We start from the raw sequence: 19,540 nt of genomic DNA on the forward strand, positions 1-19,540 counted from the left end.
ACCTCCTTTTTCTACATATTTTTTTTTATTAATCCGAAAAGCGAGTATCATCGATAATTTTGCATTTTTTCATACAACACTTTAAACCACGACCCATGTAACTTGGTGTCATTTTAAAAATCTGAAAAACTTTTAAGAGTACGCCTAGAAATTCGAAAACATTGTGAACTTGACACACCCTAGCTCCGCAGGGTCTCATTAAAAATTGGATGCTGTACTATTTGTCGATCAATTGGTGCGCGATTTGTGCAGGATTTCGTCGGGATGATAGATTACCCATTGTAGATGTACTTATCGATCTTGGTCACATCGGTAGTTCCGAGGCTGATGGGGCGCGCTTGCGATCGGCGTTTGGCCAAAAGAGGTACCAGCTCCACCCCTCCGGTGATCATACAGTTTCGGGTGGGCGGCACTTTGCTACCCTTCCTAGCAGCTGCTGGGGCCCGCCCCAAGGTTGCATGCTGATTCTGCTGGCACAGCCGAGGAACTCGTCGATCCGTGATCTTGTCGGTGCTCGGATTCGGTTCATCCATCCGGCCGACCATCATCGATTGCTGAACCTGACTCGAAGGGGCAGTGGCTGGAGGCGTTTGTTGGTATTTCGGAGGGCTTACAACGGGGCGGGACACCTGGGCACTTCCCGGGGCCGCCATCGCAGGAGGATCCAGACTGTTGCTAACGCATTGGCACACGCACCGGGAACAGCAGTTCGAGAACCGTTTCAGATATTTGTTTTCCTCCTCCAGCTGCCGCTGCATCTTGGTCACTATTTCGATGTCCAGATCCTGCAGGGTTTCCTTGGTGGTCCAACCCTGAACAAAAATTACGTTTATTAGCATCTGTAATGGGACTTCATCGACATCGTACTACGAACCATCGATTTCATAAAATTGTGACCAATGTTCTTCGGAGGCCTCCATGGTTTCCCACCGGGACCGGGTTTGCCCCAAGGGCCACCATTCTGGAAGACACACAGCAAAGTGTAATCAATGATTGTAAACAACGAGTTCGATAAAATAAAATTAGTATATTTTCAACCAACCAAATGTTTTTAAGAACATGTCCGACAATATTTAAAAATAATAGATTTCACTTCCTATGGTCGAGAAAATAAATGGAAGCGATCCCATGATGCGGAAAATGGTTAATTTAATTTCATTCGAGTTTAAACACGTTCTAGTACTTATTTATACACTTTTATAATGAGTCTTTATGGAGTAAAACTTACCTAACTTCACGTTTATTCTCTATAACCTAATTTTACAAACAGTCCGGTTAAAACCGAGACATGATTCTTATCCATCTTTAACTTATAGTAAAACCACACAAGTGCATAAACCCAAAACTCTTCCTCCAACCGTCGTCATCCCCTTTATGAAAGTACTCACCGTCTTCGGGTCGGCCTCCGAGCTCCGCGTCTTTCGCCGGTTCTCCTTCTCCGCCACAATCCGATCCAACTCGGCCCGATACGATTGCTTCTGGGCCGCCGACGTCTTGTACCGCAGCTCGTTGTCCACGTGATACCGGTTGGCATCGTTGAAGCTGATGATCGGATCATCCGTAAACCCGGTCACGATCTGGCCGGAAGCGCTACGCAGTGGGGCCCCGCCACCTCCAGCACTGCACCCCTTGGTTCGGGTAGCACCACCTCCGGCACCACCCATCGTCGGATTCCGGAAGTCCTGCCCGTGGATTACGGCCGCAGCGGTGCGCCGGAACCAGTCATCGTTGTTGTTGTTGTTGTTGTTGGAAGGAGCAGAAGAAACAGGCGAAATCATCAGGATCGGAACGGTTGGAAGCTACATCGCTCGCGGATGTGTGGGTGTATGTGGGGAGGTCAGATTTCGGAAGGGGAACACAAAAACCTAGCTGTGGAACGATTGGACAATTTCCTCAAGAACGTGCTACTGTACCAAAACAAGTGTGTAAGGTAGGTATGCTAGTACAAATCGGTGATTGACATTCTTCTACACTAGAGCGAAACCGGTTTGAAAATACAATAGGAAAATTTGTTCTCGTCATTAAAAACGTATGAGTTCTAAAATATTCAAAAATTTCGTTTGGCGATAACACATTTCAACACTTTAAATAGAAACAACTTCTCTTTTTGCTAGTTTGTCTTGTGTACTTCAAAACTTCAAACATGAAAACATTTGAAAACTTCCGTAGATTTTTTTTTTCCTAAAGGGTGATACAGTCAAAATTAGGTCAAGGGAAAACGCGTATAAATCGGTGAAATCGTTTATTTAAAAAATCAAATTTAATTTCTTTTTCAAGTTTAATAAGTATAAAATTCAGGAAAAATATTCAGTTAGGCTTCCGGTTTTCCAAACCCGAATTGCCGGGCCTTACGCCCTGCCTTCAGATTTTGTACAGCCACCTTGTCCACCTTCTTCGCCGCAGAAAGCCAGTTTGCCTTGAACTGCTGCTCGTCCTTAGCAGTTTTTTTTTTGGTCTTCTTTAGGTTCCGCTTGACAATAGCCCGGTATTTCTCAATTGGGCGGAGCTCTGGCGTGTTGGGAGGGTTCTTGTCCTTGGGAACCACCTGCACGTTGTTGGCGGCGTACCACTCCATGGCCTTTTTACCGTAATGGCAAGATGCCAAATCCGGCCAAACAGTACGGAACAACCATGATTCTTCAGGAAAGGCAGCAGACGTTTATTCAAACACTCTTTCACGTAAATTTCTTGGTTGACAGTATCGGAAGCTACGAAAATGCTGCTTTTCAAACCACAGGTACAGATGGCTCACCAAACCAGATATTTCTTCGCGAACTTTGACAGTTTCATGTGCTTGAAAATATCTGCTAACTTTCCCCTTCCTTTTGCCTTATAAAACTCCTGTCCCGGAAGCTGCTTGTAGTCGGCTTTGACGTAGGTTTCGTCGTCCATTACCACGCAGTCAAACTTCGTCAGCATTGTCGTGTACAGCCTCCGGGATCGCGCTTTGGCCTTCGTATTTTGTTTATCATCGCGATTTGGAGTCAGTACTTTCTTGTAAGTCGATAGTCCGGCTCGTTTTTTGGCTCGATGCACTTTTGTAGACGATACACCCAGCTAATTTGCGGCATCTCGGAGAGAAAGGTTAGGGTTTCGATTGAAACTACCGGCAACTCTCTTTGTTGTCTCAGCGGCTTCCAGTTTTCGATTTCCCCCCGATAAAGACTTCCTGGCTGTCGACAAACGTTCCCCAAACACTTTAATTACATTTGTAACGGTTGATTTGGCAACTTTTAGCGATTTTGCCAGCTTTGCGTGCGAGCAGCTTGGATTTTCGCGATGCGTGAGCAAAATTTTGATACGCTGCTCTTCTTCTTTGGACGGCATTTGACAACTGAAGAGTGAATTCAAAAATCAAAATAGGAGCAACATTCTACACACACACACCTTCAAAATGAGGGGTGTTCAGGTTTTTTAAATGCAAAATTGAAAGAAATACGTCAAGTTGATATTTACCAAATTTTGACCGTATCACCCTTTACCCCTGTGTGCGGCGCCCAACACTGTGCCAAACTTGACTCGACAAGTGCGTACTACCATCTCGAGTTAGCCAAAGAATCCAGGGACCTGACAACCTTTCTTTTCGAAAACGGAATGTACCGTTTTACCCGATTGATGTTCGGGGTAAACTGCACGCCAGAGATATTTCAAAGAGAAATGTCTCGCATTTTTGAAGGATTAGAAGGGGGATTATAATTTATCGATATTCTCGTATTTGCGGAAACGATCAAAGAGTTGAGACTTTAAGTAGCTCAAGTTCCTTAGGACTAGCTTTCTTTGTGAGTGCCTACATTAAGAATTTTGCTGATACTACAAGCCCTCTCTGGTCAGTGGCAATCGAAAAGACTTGGAGTTCAGGTCCTGCGCATAGTAAGGCTTTCGATCAGATAGAACAGAATATCGTTGAGTCGACAGTAGCTCAGGGCTATTTTTGTGAAGTAGACAAGACCATACTATATACCGATGCGTCCCCTATCGCACTGGGAGTGGTCTTGGTCCAGGAATCCACTGAAGGAAAGAGGAGAATTATAAGTTTTGGATCGAAAGCATTAACCTCAACGGAAAAGAGATATGCTCTGCATCAACGGGAAGGCCTAGCGGCAGTGTGGGCAGATGAATATTTTTCTTATTTTCCATAAGGACGGGTGAGCTTTATTTTGAATCGATCGAGAGAGGACTCGAAAAGGACGTTAACCCGAGCCGATGGATGGGCATTGAGGTTAAGTCCTTACAGCTATGAGGTTGAATTCGTGAAAGGTAGAGAAAACATTGCGGACCCTTCGTCGAGGTTGTACGTAGGAACTGATGAACCATTTCGCGAGGAATCGATCCCCTGAGAGTTAGCTGTGCTTAAAATATGAAACCTGCATTTTTTGACAAACGACGAAATTTCCAAAGACACTTCTCGTGACGAAACATTGGCTGGCGTCCTAGAAGCGCTAAAATCGGACATTTGGTCAACACGACTACGAAGGTTTGAGCTGGTGAAGGCGAAGCTTTACCAGAAAATGGACTCTTACACAAAGGAGGCTGCGTTGTAATTCCTAAATGCCTCCAAGAAAAAAACGCTGAATATCGCACATAATGGACACCCATCCGCTGCCAAACTAAAATTTATTCTTAGAGAACGAGTATGGTCACCGGGTATTCCTTCGGATGCCGAAAACTGGGCAAATAGTTGCAAAGTAGCATTGAATTCAAGCTGTTCCAGATGCAAGTGACCATCTCCTTATACACATAAGTTTAAATTATTCTCAACAATCCGCAAGAATAACAATTCCATTTGATTTTTGTAAAAAGATAAATTAGAATAGTTATTCGTAATTCAGAAGAGATCAATCAACGTTATTTATGATTGTTACTTGATTTATCGGCCTCAGCGGTTAAAAGTGACGTCTTTTTTTAGTAAGAACATCTTAAGAATTTGAAATGTTTTAAAGACGAGTAGAAATTGGAATAAATGAAATATTGTGAAAATGAGCGGGTAGAATTTTATTAAGAAGACACACAGATAGAGTTGTATCTACCTCCACACACTAGTAGGTCAAACGTAGATAGCCCCACAAGCGGAAACTTGCAGTGCGAACGAACAAAAAGATGATATGAAAAAGATGGTGCTAAGAAAAGCTCCCTTTAACTCAGAAACGATTCTATCCATGTGTAGCCTTCTCTGTTTGTTATCATCGCGTTCGTTACAACCGGGGTTCCTTTTCAGTCATTGGGGTGATTTTTGAATTTCTTAAACCCTGGGACCTTAAAAGCTTCGTTGTGGTCCAAAACTCATCCATGATTTTTGCAGAATTTTTAAGAAACGTTTACATGAGTAAATTTGAACTTTTAGGTTTGTATGGGAAAATTAAATATTTTGTGCTGAAAAATCAACATCATTTTTGTTTCTTCTGTAAAACCGGGTCTGCTTATGGTTTTTTATGCCAATTTACATATTACCTAAAGGAAATTTTCCGCTGAACAACTTTGTCGAAGATCGTAACTTTGTATTTTAATACACAAAAAAGTTATAAGGTGTTGAATGAGGGTATGTCTTTTCGCATTGATAAACGATAAATTCAATTGACATCACTGCTGGGTGCCTAGTGAGATATTGCAAGACGACTTTTCATGCAGTACTTCGCGAGGCTCCAGAAATGATGTCAATTGAATTTATTGTTTATCAATGCGAAAAGACATACCCCTGTTAAACAGCTAATAACTTTCTTGCCTAATAAGATACAAAGTTACAGTTCCCTTAAGAAACTTATAAATTGGCACAAAAACCTTCAGCTGGCTCGGTTCCACAGAAGAAACGAAAATGATTATGATTTTTCAATACAAAATATTCAATTTTTCCATACAAACCTAAAAGTTCAAATTTACTCATGTAAACGTTATTTAAAAATTCTGCAAAAAATCATGGATGAGTTTTGGACCAAAAAAGAAGCTTTCAAGACCCCAGGGTTTGAGAAAGTCAAAAATGACCCCAATTCGATTCAGTCTAGTGCTGCAATTCTCTAGAAAATTATGCCCTTCGTTTGTACCTGCTGAAAATCCTAACTCGATCTAAAGTATCATATTTTTTGAAGTCTAGCTGCTGATTTTTCCGTTACGGATGTAATGTAATGGATGTAATAATAGACTGAGTCGATTTGGGGTCATTTTTGAATTTATCAAACCCTGAGGTCTGAAAACTTTTGCTTTTTTTCACAATTCATTCATGATTTTTTGCAGAACTTTTAAGTATAGATTGCATGAGTTAATTTGAAATTTTTGGTTTGTAAGGGAAAATTGAATATTTTATCACCTTGAAAATTTGATAATTTTCAAGTAGGTACTTAATGTACCAAGACAGAATCACAAGAGTTGGTTTTATTAGCTTCCATGTGTATTTTAAAACTAGCAAAAAAAAATGATCTAAGAAAATGACTCAGTAAAATTGCACCAAAAAAATTCCTGGCAACCCTGCTCTTGTGAATACTGCTTGATTAACCGCTCCGATTTTTGGCTATTTTAATCCTGAAAAACTGCCCCAGCTGCACCGCCTCGCCCAGAACCAAATAAATTGACACCAGCGTCACCGACTACGCACATCGAGATATCTTCGTTGGCTTGGAATGGTACGTAAAAAGTGACTTTACTTTTACTTTGGCTAGAGAACGGTCGATAGAGTGCGCCTGCTACCCCGCCCACTGCCCACAGCTCTCCCACCTCGCCAAAAGCCACCAACCTGATACTCGATCGAAATTAATCGACTTACCCGCTGCTGCTGTTGTTGCTTGCTTCATTTATACCACCCTGCTGTTGCTGCTGTTGCAATCGAAACGCCAAAACCTGCAAATTACATTCATAAAAAGCCTGTTGAAAGACTTTGTAATTCCGATTCGCTGCCAAATAAAAACCGCCATCGCTCGTTTGTTTTTATTTGATCCGTCCTTCACACCCTGCTTCTGCCGTTGCACCGAATGCTCAGTGAGCATTGCTCACGTTGAATGACCGTAGCCCGATGCGGTTGGGATAGCTCTACATCTGGCCGACATAGAGCAAAAAGAGGTCCCCACGATCCCAAAACCTCGACGAAGTATCAACTGGCTGCGAGCCATCAGGTGAGAACAAGTCCTATTGCCTATAAGCCAATCGCAACAACGAATAGTCCCTGTCAGACGCCGTTCGAATTTTTGATGATCACAGCGCCATCTGCATCTGAGTTTTGAGGTTATGTATTGGCTTTTCGGTCTTATCAGGTTAATTATAACACTTTTTATATGTGCTTCATCCAACGTTTCGAATTATATTAATTCTTTATCAAGGAACTAAAATTAAATACAGGAGCATAAAACATATTTTCTCATAATTAATATTAACATTAATTACTCACTCGGACATTCGTGTTATTGTCCAAAGCAGATGCACTCCTACAGCGTTCATCAATCGTCGGGATTCTGGCTATAAATTTTGAATTTGAACTCTCATTTCATGTCGGAAGTGAGAAGGAAAGCTTGCGTGTGACTTACGTGTCCAATATTCTGGTATCGGCCAGGGCGTCGGCGCCTACTCCGTCGTTTTGGAACACGTCCGTGGCAAAACTTCTATCACTCGACTCACTGTTTGTTATTATTGTTTGAGTTTTCGTAGCGTTTTCCTTACCGCCAGAACCCGGCGTCCATGAGTGCTTGCGAGTGTTTGCGAGAGAGTGAAACACTCCGCCGTACGAGATTGCTCTCCCGTCTGTGTCGCTCTGTGTCGTCTGTGTAGCACATTTCGAGTACCTCTAGATGCCTACGGTGTTTGTTGGAACTGTCTAGGACGGTGGCTTTATCGAAGTCAAACATGTGCTCCTGTTCGAAACAATGTTCAACAACAGCTGACTGCCGCAGTTCCCGGATGCTGGGGTTTGACGCTGTGGCCCCTGTTGCTAATATGCGTTTCAATTTGGTGACATCACATTTATGTTTCGACATTCTAGTCCGTAGTTTATAGCTGGTCTGCCCAACATAGCATTTGGAGCATTCTTCATCTCGTTCGGGAGCGCCTGCGCATGGGATATGGTAGACCACATTGGAGCGATCGATCGGCGATATCGGATCTTTGACCACAGGCAGTAGGCTGCGTATCGTGTGCTTTTGTGTGGTGCCGATGCGTACATGCGGGTAATCCGTCTTAAGTGCGCGGATTACTTTTGCAGTTAGGCCGTCGATGTGTAATATGGCTCGGTAGTGTTGTGTGGGTGTATCTTGTGTGTTTTGGGGGGTGTCGGTTTCGTTCGCTTTACGAATCAATCTGTTGATCAGGGTCTTCGGGTAATCGTTGATTCTCAGATTCTCATGGATTAATTTGATCGCCTCCTCGGGGGGAACATTGGCTGAAAAGTTTTTGACTCGTTTTATAAAATTTAACGCTGTGTTGATTTTGAGGCGCGTGTTGTGTGCTGATCGAAAGTTGAGAAATCGTCCCGAAGCTATTGATTTCTGGTACCACTCGGTTTTGATTGATTGGTCGGGTTGTCTAATCAATACTAAATCTAAGTACGGGAGACGGTAATTCGACTCGATCTCAACCGTAAATTGAATTTTGGGGTGGTACTGGTTAAACTTTTCTCTTACCTTTTCAACATGTTCGCGGGGCAAAGCTAGCAGTAGGTCGTCGACATATTTTCATAGAACTGGTATCTGGAAATCGAGTGTCCGTGTCACGTTGTCCAAGAGCGATTCCATGACAAAATCAGCTATCGGACTAGAAACTGGATTGCCCATCGCCGTTCCGTATATTTGCTTGTAGAATTTGTTTTTGTATCTAAAATAACTGCAGGTCATGCAAAAGTTTACAATTTCAAGAAACATATCTAAATTGATGTTAGTATTCTTCTTTATGGCATCCCAATTGTTGATGATGTTGCTTAAAACGAGGTCCCTGTTCACATGCATCCCCAGGGACCTCGTTTTAAGCAACATCATCAACAATTGGGATGCCATAAAGAAGAATACTAACATCAATTTAGATATGTTTCTTGAAATTGTAAACTTTTGCATGACCTGCAGTTATTTTAGATACAAAAACAAATTCTACAAGCAAATATACGGAACGGCGATGGGCAATCCAGTTTCTAGTCCGATAGCTGATTTTGTCATGGAATCGCTCTTGGACAACGTGACACGGACACTCGATTTCCAGATACCAGTTCTAAGAAAATATGTCGACCACCTACTGCTAGCTTTGCCCCGCGAACATGTTGAAAAGGTAAGAGAAAAGTTTAACCAGTACCACCCCAAAATTCAATTTACGGTTGAGATCGAGTCGAATTACCGTCTCCCGTACTTAGATTTAGTATTGATTAGACAACCCGACCAATCAATCAAAACCGAGTGGTACCAGAAATCAATAGCTTCGGGACGATTTCTCAACTTTCGATCAGCACACAACACGCGCCTCAAAATCAACACAGCGTTAAATTTTATAAAACGAGTCAAAAACTTTTCAACCAATGTTCCCCCCGAGGAGGCGATCAAATTAATCCATGAGAATCTGAGAATCAACGATTACCCGAAGACCCTGATCAACAGATTGATTCGAAAAGCGAACGAAACCGACACCCCCCAAAACACACAAGATACACCCACACAACACTACCGATCCATATTACACATCGACGGCCTAACTGCAAAAGTAATCCGCGCACTTAAGACGGATTACCCGCATGTACGCATCGGCACCACACAAAAGCACACGATACGCAGCCTACTGCCTGTGGTCAAAGATCCGATATCGCCGATCGATCGCTCCAATGTGGTCTACCATATCCCATGCGCAGGCGCTCCCGAACGAGATGAAGAATGCTCCAAATGCTATGTTGGGCAGACCAGCTATAAACTACGGACTAGAATGTCGAAACATAAATGTGATGTCACCAAATTGAAACGCATATTAGCAACAGGGGCCACAGCGTCAAACCCCAGCATCCGGGAACTGCGGCAGTCAGCTGTTGTTGAACATTGTTTCGAACAGGAGCACATGTTTGACTTCGATAAAGCCACCGTCCTAGACAGTTCCAACAAACACCGTAGGCACCTAGAGGTACTCGAAATGTGCTACATACAAAGTACCCCGAATACCGTCAACATCCAGAGCGACACAGACGGGAGAGCAATCTCGTACGGCGGAGTGTTTCACTCTCTCGCAAACACTCGCAAGCACTCATGGACGCCGGGTTCTGGCGGTAAAGAAAACGCTACGAAAACTCAAACAATAATAACAAACAGTGAGTCGAGTGATAGAAGTTTTGCCACGGACGTGTTCCAAAACGACGGAGTAGGCGCCGACGCCCTGGCCGATACCAGAATATTGGACACGTAAGTCACACGCAAGCTTTCCTCCTCACTTCCGACATGAAATGAGAGTTCAAATTCAAAATTTATAGCCAGAATCCCGACGATTGATGAACGCTGTAGGAGTGCATCTGCTTTGGACAATAACACGAATGTCCGAGTGAGTAATTAATGTTAATATTAATTATGAGAAAATATGTTTTATGCTCCTGTATTTAATTTTAGTTCCTTGATAAAGAATTAATGATTATATTATTTTAATGGCATTGCGGCGAGATGAACTTCTAAGGTAGAAATGTTTAAGTCATTAGGAAGAATATAGCTGGATAGATGAAGCGAGTGCGCTTCGTAGAGGAAGTGAAAAGGTGGTGAAGAATGTAAGCGGAGGGCAATTTGTGTAGAAAGCTCAAAACTGATCGGGTAAACTTTTGCTAGGCTCACTGACTGACTATGTAGAGGAGGCGAAGCAATCGCAGATCCTCTTCACAGTCAGCCTAGAGTGGCTTAGGTGTATTCTATACACACCTAAGCGAGCTTAGTCACTCGTATCACTCGATAGGAGTTGAGATAATTTTGAACGGAGAACCGATTACAGTTTATGGTATCTATCGGCCACCAGACTACAACTTTTCTAATTTCCTAGACCAATTAGAACGACTCCTTTCAGAAGCGGACCCCAGAAAACCAATCTTTATCTTGGGAGACTTAAATGTCCCAATCAATAGAACTAACGATGTCTCCGTTCTGCAGTTTCAAAGTCTCCTGAATTGCTTTGGTCTGACTGTTTCAAACAACATAATCACTAGACCATCCAGCAATAACCTGTTGGATCACAGCGTTGTGCGTCTAAGTGACCTTAATGCAATCAATAACTACACTTTTGAGTGGGACATTAGTGATCACAGGCCAGTTCTCACAACATATTCCTCTATAAAATCTGGGTCTAAAATTAAACGTTTATCACGGCGGCATACGAATTGGATGGGTCTGAATCGAGACTTCATTGACTTTCTTAGATATTTCGATTCACGAAACCTAGATCCCAATGCTAAACTACGCACGATATCTGAACGTTATCAGCAATTTGTTGAAAAACACACCAAAGTTTCCACAGCTACGGTTAGAATGAAAAAACTTTGCCCCTGGATGACGTTAGAAGTGTGGCAACTGTCAAAATCCAGAGACAAGATCCTGAGTAAATGTAAAAGAAATCCCAGCGATCATAATACGTCCGAGCAACTTAAGCATGTTAATAAAAAACTGCAGAGCTTGAAACGGAAGACGAAAATAGAATACTACGAACAACTGATGAGTACCTCCAACGCGAAATTGCTTTGGAAACAAATAAATGAATTAATTGGAAAGAACTTAAAACATGATGACCTAGTACTGAATATAAAGGGTGATTCTGTGGATGAGCCATTAGTCGTGGCTAATGCTTTCAACGATTTCTTCACCTCAATTGGAAAACATCTTGCAAACCAACACCAATCGACTGGGAATATCAACGAGAACGGCACTATCAAGCGAATTAGAAATTCTATATATCTCCAGCCAACCACAGTCCAGGAAGTCACGACGATTATATCCAAACTGGATCCTGGAAAAGCTCCTGGTGTGGATTCCTTCCCGATTTCAGCACTGCAAACTTATCATAAGGAGCTAGCCCCTTTTCTTACCTCGTCCTTCAACGAAAGCGTGTCGATGGGCAAGTATCCCGAATGTCTGAAGCTTGCTGTCGTTCGTCCGGTGTTCAAGTCTGGAGATCCCAAATCCCTTAATAGCTATCGACCGATTTCTGTGCTGTCCGCCTTTAGTCAAGTTTTCGAGAAACTGATTGCATCAAGGTTGATGGAATTTCTTGAGGGTGAAAGATTTCTCTACGAACAGCAACACGGATTTCGTAAAGGTGGATCTACAGAGATTGCTGTTCTGGAACTAGTGAACAGTGTTTCACACAACTTAGACAGGAAGAAGGAGATACCGGCTGCCTTGTTTCTAGATCTTTCGAAGGGCTTCGACACAATAGACCATGATCTGTTACTGAAAAAATTAGAAGCGTATGGCATACGAGGCGTAGTCAACGACTTCATGCGAAGCTATCTTCATAATCGACAACAAGTTGTCCGGATTAAAGACACCTTAAGCTCTCAACTACCTTTAACTGTTGGTGTGCCCCAAGGTAGCAATTTAGGGCCATTACTCTTTCTCATTTATGTGAATGACTTGCCAAAGCTTCCTCTGTATGGTATCCCGAAACTCTTCGCTGATGACACGGTTCTAGAATACTCCAATAAGGATGTTGAAACAACAATTAATCAAATGAAGAACGACCTCGATATTGTAGATAACTATCTCCAAAATAACTTATTAACATTGAACACCGCTAAAACACAATTCATAATTTTCCGAGGAATCAAAACTAAAATACCACCGCATTCCCCCCTGATCCATAAGCAAAACGAAGTAGAAGAAGTTTCTAGCTTTAAATATTTGGGTGTACATTTAGACAATCGTTTATCTTGGAAGCCACATATATCGAACGTTATTAAAAATTGTGCTCCCATTTGTGGAATAATTCGCAGGTTTTCATATTTCATGCCAAGGCATGTTCTGCAGAAGCTCTATCACAGTTTTGTACACAGTAGATACACATATGCAATAAGTGCCTGGGGTCACACAAACGTATCAAATTTATCTACATTGAAAGTCCAGCAGAATAGATGTATAAAATCAATATTCAAACTTCCCTACCTTTATCCCACCTTACACAGCAAAAAATTTCTAAAAGTATACGCAATCTAAAATACGAGTGATCTACTTTTTGACCAGTGTAATTCAAAACTTATGTAATTTTACACTCTTTTTGATCTATTTTTGAATCATTGGTATAAACTTAAATTTGTATGATCTATGTTTACACGCCCTGATCTAAAAAATATATCTCAATATAAAATTACATCGAAAACAATGTAAAACACGACAGATCCATTGTTTTCCTTTTTTTCGCGGCATAAATTGTTATGTTTTTATCCGAGATGGTGGTTTATTGTGCGACAAGAAAAAAAATCGCTTCCGCAGTTAATTTAGTATAAAAACCGAACCAAATTCCTTCTAGAATTGAATTAAAAAATGGTAGGTTATAGTTATAGACGAAATGAAAAAAATGGAACTTCAAATTCTCTTTCGATTGCAGGAATTGCTGTTTTATAAATGGATCAAAAGCCGAATCAATGTTGAATGTTTCTAATGTTTAGGGGATTCCGATTACTATGCTGTTCCGGAAGGATTCAAGAATGCTGCCTGACGCTGATCGGCAAAACATCGCCCTGTAGGGGATCATCGGACACAACCACAATTCCAGCTGCCAGTGATGGTGTGCGTTTTTTGAGTTTGCAGTGTATCGGCAATACATGTTAAATAAAATGACACATGTGGCGTATTTATTCATAAACAATTCCCAAAGTCTGATTATTTTAAAAAGATTTGTATAATAAACGCTAATATGTTTTGAAATTTACATCATTGTGTATTTTTACACGACGGTTTATGTCATCCGTTTTCGTGCATTGTTTTCGATCTAAATTTACACGCCTCAAAAATTACATTGTTGAGAAAAATACACCGTGGTAGAATTTTATATCAAAATTGATGTTCCGTTTTCGTGCATCGTTTTCGATCTAAATTTACACGATTTTTTCTTGCTGTGTAGAATTGTATAAAATGCCACTACATAATATTTTGCCAATAAGTTGCATGCGGGACTTGCAAACTTTATTAATTATGCACCGGATAGTTAAAATCAAGAATATCCATCATAACTTTGATGTACAACACGTTTCGCATAATTATAACACCCGGTTTGTCGATAGGCTCTTTGTTGAAAATGCATCAACTAGAGTTGGAGAAAGGAGACTCCTCACAACAGGTCCAAATATGTACAACCGTCTTAGTACAGATATCAGAAATAGCAATAATGTACCTTTATTTAAGTCTCGTGTTAAACATTTTTTCAAAACTAATTTAGAGCGGTTAATTTAATTTAATTTAAGCATGATAACACTTAAGTCTTATCTTTGTTCACTATTACTTAAACCTTTTAGAGGAACGTAAGTTCATTAAGGTTTTTACTGAATATTTGTCATGAAATAAATATCATCTGTGAATTTGAAAAAAAAAAATTTACCAAGAGCTCTCGAAAGATTCTAACAGTTGTTGTATGAATATTTGTCTAATTAGCAACGTTCTGAGAGTGTTCCGTAAACCAAACTAGATCTAAAAGTGAAAACGTGTTGTTATATCCACATGATTTGAATCCAAAAAAAAACACGTACTGTAAACACTTCAATATTCGAAACAAAACTCACATTTCTCGAGTCCGGAAAGAGGCCCTGTTGCTGGATGTTCCGCATCCGGACGGAATCGTTCGGTGCTCCGCCCCCTTTTCGGCCCCACGGCGAGTAGCGCTCCATCACTTCCCGGTACTGAAAGAGAGGAAACTATAAGGCATGAGTATGGATGGCATCTAGAGTTATGGCGTGTGGGGTGCTGCAGCCGATTTCGATTGCGAAGTTGCATGGGGAAATGAGGAAAGTTCACGTTTAGCAACAGCTCGAAGGTGTGGGTAGGGTGGTGTTATTTTTTGCTTCAATTTTGCTTTGGGAGTGTGAAACAGGTGGTGGAAGGAACGGAGAGTGGAGGGTGTTTAAACAAGTCATTTGTAGTTGGAGTTATACCCTTCTGCTGGCTGTCATGCAGTCGATGATTGTCTTGAGGGTGTCTTGTTGAGCGATACCATCAAAATAAATCAATCATCTACTGCCTACCGGTGAACGAAGTGGCAGCGAAAGGGTTGCTGAATCTTGATAGCACGTGTTAATAGATATTTATATACAGATGATATCTAAACATATAAAAAAAAGGTTGCCAGAAGTAATTCAACACGTAACCGGGTCGAACATTTGTCCGGGCTATTTCATCTAAAAAACCTGGGAAAATCCGGGCATTTGATTTGAAAAATTTTAACCAAAAATCCTGGCAATATATTTGTGTTCATGAAAATTGTCAGCAGATTTTTAATCGTGTTTTTGGCTTCCAAAAAACTTGCTCATAAAACATAGTTTTGGACAAATAAATAACACATTTTTACAACTTCGGTCTGGACAGGACTTCTCCCATCCATCATTATCCAACTTCTATCAGACGACGCAGTCTTAGTTTTCTTAGGATAATATCAACTTTTCAAAAAAAATATACTATGTATGTACATATGTATGTATGTATGTATGTATTTAGTTGAACTCACCAGTGCACTGCAGTGGCTGATAAGTCTTTCGACCCGAGTCGGTACGGGAAGTCTCGATCGCACATTCAAATATTGTTCATGATTAACTCATCAACCAATTTTCAGCACAACCAAGGGGTCCGACTCATCTTACTCCCTTCCAACTGTTCGAAACAACTAAAGAATCCTGAAAAGTTACCTAAGTAAGTAACCTATTCATGATTCCAAATTTTCCGAGATACTCGGGCTGGCTTGAACCCACCATCCATTGTTTATCAGTTTTCGGATCGTTCGATGCCCTGTCCAACCCCCCACCAATCCCCTTTGATAGAGTTAAACTATTTAATAACCATACCCGTTTTGTATCCAGAAATTCTCTTATTTCAAATATGGTTTCATTTGTTGATAATTTCTTAAGCTTTACAACAAAATTCATATGGAACCCCATCTTTTTCTCCCATCTCCACACTGTAAGGCTTGAGGAACAATCGTAGGAATTCTAGGAATTTTAGGAATTATGTTTGTCAAGTTATGTCGTGAGACGGAATACTATGAAAATAAAAATAATAAAATGAAATAACAATCTTAGAAACATAACTCAACCTTTCCATGACATAAATTATTCCATTTGCTGGCATCTTTAGTATAAATTGAGAACTTATGCTGATAAAATTTTATTGGGCCCACCTCCGTCTTCCGATGTACCTACCTACATATTTACTCACTGGTAGGACTATGGTGTGTCAAATAATCATATAACCATACCAAAATAATATTCTTTGTCTAGTTTTGTCCATTTGTTGGATACATTTCTTTCCTTACTATATTACTAATCCTATCCTCTTACCGCAAGAAAGGAATTGTTTCACATAGAAATATTTTTCGTATTAAAACACCATCTCACGCCAAATTTGATTTTATTTGGTAGTTAGTTCTTGAGTTATGCATAAACTTGAAAGGGAGTCTCATCTCCCCTCCCTATCTCCCCATTGAATGGAAGGGTTCATGCAAATATGTTTCGTGCTCATATCCTTCTGATGCCAAGTTTGGTTTCATTTGCTCGATTAATTCTCGAGCTATGCAAACAATTTGTATGGAAGCCCCTCTTCCCCCTTTATATATTCCTACTGAATGAAAGGAGGGGTTTTTATTTGTCATAGAAACATTTCTCATATTCATATACCCTCACAAGTCAAATTTGATTCCATTTGCTCGACCAACTATCCAGTTATACTGAAAGTTGTAAGGGAGACCTAAGGGAGATCCCATATCCCCCTTTTCGTCCCCCTCTTTGAAGGAGTGAGGGATACTAAATATTCATAGCAGCAATTCTCGTACCCAGATACCCTTGCATGCCAAATTTGGTTTCATTTGCTGTTATAGTTCTCGAGTTATGCAGTAAAACTTGTACGAAGGTACCATCTTTCGACAATGGAGCAACCGAACGACCTTGACCTGACTGACGATATTGTTTTGCTCGCCCTAAGACAACAAGAAATGCAGAGCAAACTCGACGACCTCATCGAAAGCTCCAAGACAGCATCAATGTCTCAATCAAGACCAATTCGATGGAGATTAACACATGGCATCTCTATAGTTTCATGTTAGCTGGGCAACAAGTTACGGAATTGAAGTGCTTCCAGAATCTTGATAGCCAGATTACGCATGATGGCGCACGGAAAAAATGTATAGATTTATCAGTTATATTACGCGTCTACATGAACATAAATATGATCGTTGGTTCTGACCCAAAAATACAATCAAACCGACAATCTGATTGCACTTTGAAAGCCACTGCAATTTTAGTCAATATGTTCCTAACAGGTTTGTAGTATTATTTTTCAATCCAACATGTAGGCTCATTATTGCATCCAAATATCTCGTGCTTTAATCAGTAGAAGGAAAAAAAAACAATCCGCCAAAATTTCCCCTTTCAAATTTTTAATGCTTAGCTAGCTTTGATTGATTCTGGCTGGTAAACGGTGGATAATGTGCAACACGAGACCCCATAGTGGTCATCATGGTCTCCAATTTTCATTTAATCATTTGAATCTAGACTGCTTTGGAAGTTCACAATCGAATTAATTTTTTTGTCGCCAAAAGAAAACTTGTAGGTTTCAGGTTGCTATGAAAGTCAGTAACCAAAACATTCAGACCGGTCCGCATAACAGTCAAATGAAAGAAATTTTTTTCGATTGAAAATCATCGCTTTCATTTTCATGCCTTGCTGAAAATCTTCAAATAAGTAGATTATTAGTCTAAAAATACAAATTATTAGGACGGGTTTTACAGAATCAAGCTGTAAAAATTAAAAAATAATATTTTTTTAGAATTTTTTTGTTGCTTTAAAATCGATTCCTCTTATATAAATCAAAAATTGATATGAATATAAAATGAATTTAGAGTTCTTGGCTTAGTTCCTTTTTAAAAAAATTTATAATCACAAAAAATCTAAATTGAAAAAAATCACATAAAAATTACAATTTTCATTTTCGTTTGAAATTTAAGATCTCGATTTTCATTTGAAAATCATCAGGTGCACTTTGAAAATCATTAACGTCATCATCATTCGAAACACCGGCGAATTTCAACTGAAATCATCGTAAGCAAGCTTACAGTAGTATGCTTTGGCCTTTTATTTGAAAGATTTTCCTGTTGTGTATGTGAAAATTGGAGACGCTGGTGGTCATATCACCTCTTATTCACAACTCCTATCTCTACCTCCCCGCGGTGCCGGCTGGGGTGCGAGTAACCTAAGCGGAGATCGGGTACCCAACCCCGGTGGATGCTTTGGTCGCATGCAGACTGAGAAGGTGGCCGCACGCGTCTGTTCCCCAGGTCAGGGGCGGCGTGCAACAACATCCGAGCGTCTGTTCTCCAGGTCAGGGGCGGCTCAAACAGCGTCTGTCTCGCAGCGAGCGGCTGAATTTATGAAATGCGGCTCCCGCCAGCTAAGTCCAAGATGGCAGCCCCATCGCGGGATAGGGACTTTAGGCTAACAACCTACTGCTCCCGATTTGAAATTGTTACGGAATCCGAAAGAAATGACCGACCTGGAACTTTGGCGACGACTTTTAGCATGAATACACGGACACGAATTGGAACTTGAAATGTTTTAACCCTTGCCCAACAAGGCAAACTGGAACAACTTGCTAGAGAGGCTAGCCGCCTCAAGCTTGAAATTCTGGGACTGAGCGAAGTCCGTTGGCCTAATACTGGAGAACACAAGACACAATCCGGGCAAGTCCTGCTTTACTCTGGCATACGAGGAGAACATGCTACTCGGGAACGAGGAGTTGGTTTCCTATTAAGACCGCAGGCCTACGCGGCCCTCATTAGATGGGAACCGATAAACGAAAGAATAATCGTAGCCAGATTTAGAACACGGGTTAGAAACCTTACAATGGTCCAGTGTTATGCGCCAACTGACGTTGCCGACTTGCAGGAGAAAGAGCAGTTTTACAGTCAACTGAACAGCGTGGTTGAGAGAATTCCGAAGGGTGACATTCAAATCCATTTGGGCGACTTCAACGCAAAGATTGGCTCCGACAATCAGGACCTTGAACGCATCATGGGGCGCCATGGCCTAGGACAGATGAGCGAAAACGGAGAGCTGTTTGTAGAATTTTGTGGCAACAACAACATGGTGATCGGTGGATCGCTCTTCCCCCATCGACCAGCACATAAGGTCACTTGGGTATCCCGAGATGGCCGAACAGAAAATCAAATTGACCACATCTGCATCAGCCGAAAATGGAGAAGGAGCCTTCTTGATGTCCGCAACAAGCGAAGCGCAGACATTGCATCTGACCATCACCTCGTCCTTGGCGAGATACGACTGAGAGTTGCACGTGTCCAACGGCGCGAGGAGAAAGTCGGGTGTCGATACGACGTCCGCCGGTTGGAGAATCCAGAGGTGAAAAGGGCATACGTTGAACAGCTA

General features: G+C 41.2%; 1 protein-coding gene across 7 annotated transcripts in view; it reads right to left on the minus strand.

The window, feature by feature from the left end:
* The window catches only part of LOC129753273 (uncharacterized), a 60,854-nt gene that overhangs the window by 13,776 nt on the left and 27,538 nt on the right, over window positions 1-19,540 (minus strand). For 2 of the 7 annotated variants that reach the window (XM_055749094.1, XM_055749108.1), the window contains exons 2-5: window positions 14,681-14,797; window positions 1,389-1,682; window positions 875-961; window positions 277-812 (exon numbers count right to left, since the gene is read on the minus strand). In XM_055749094.1, coding sequence (XP_055605069.1) covers window positions 277-812; window positions 875-961; window positions 1,389-1,682; window positions 14,681-14,797 — 1,034 coding nt within the window. Of the gene's footprint in view, window positions 1-218; window positions 813-874; window positions 962-1,388; window positions 1,800-14,680; window positions 14,813-19,540 lie in introns of all 7 variants that reach the window. The other 5 variants (XM_055749082.1, XM_055749099.1, XR_008738922.1 and 2 more) reach the window with 4 other exon arrangements.

Source organism: Uranotaenia lowii, chromosome 1 (genome assembly GCF_029784155.1).
Source record: "Uranotaenia lowii strain MFRU-FL chromosome 1, ASM2978415v1, whole genome shotgun sequence".
In the NCBI taxonomy this organism is placed as follows: Eukaryota; Metazoa; Arthropoda; class Insecta; order Diptera; family Culicidae; genus Uranotaenia; species Uranotaenia lowii.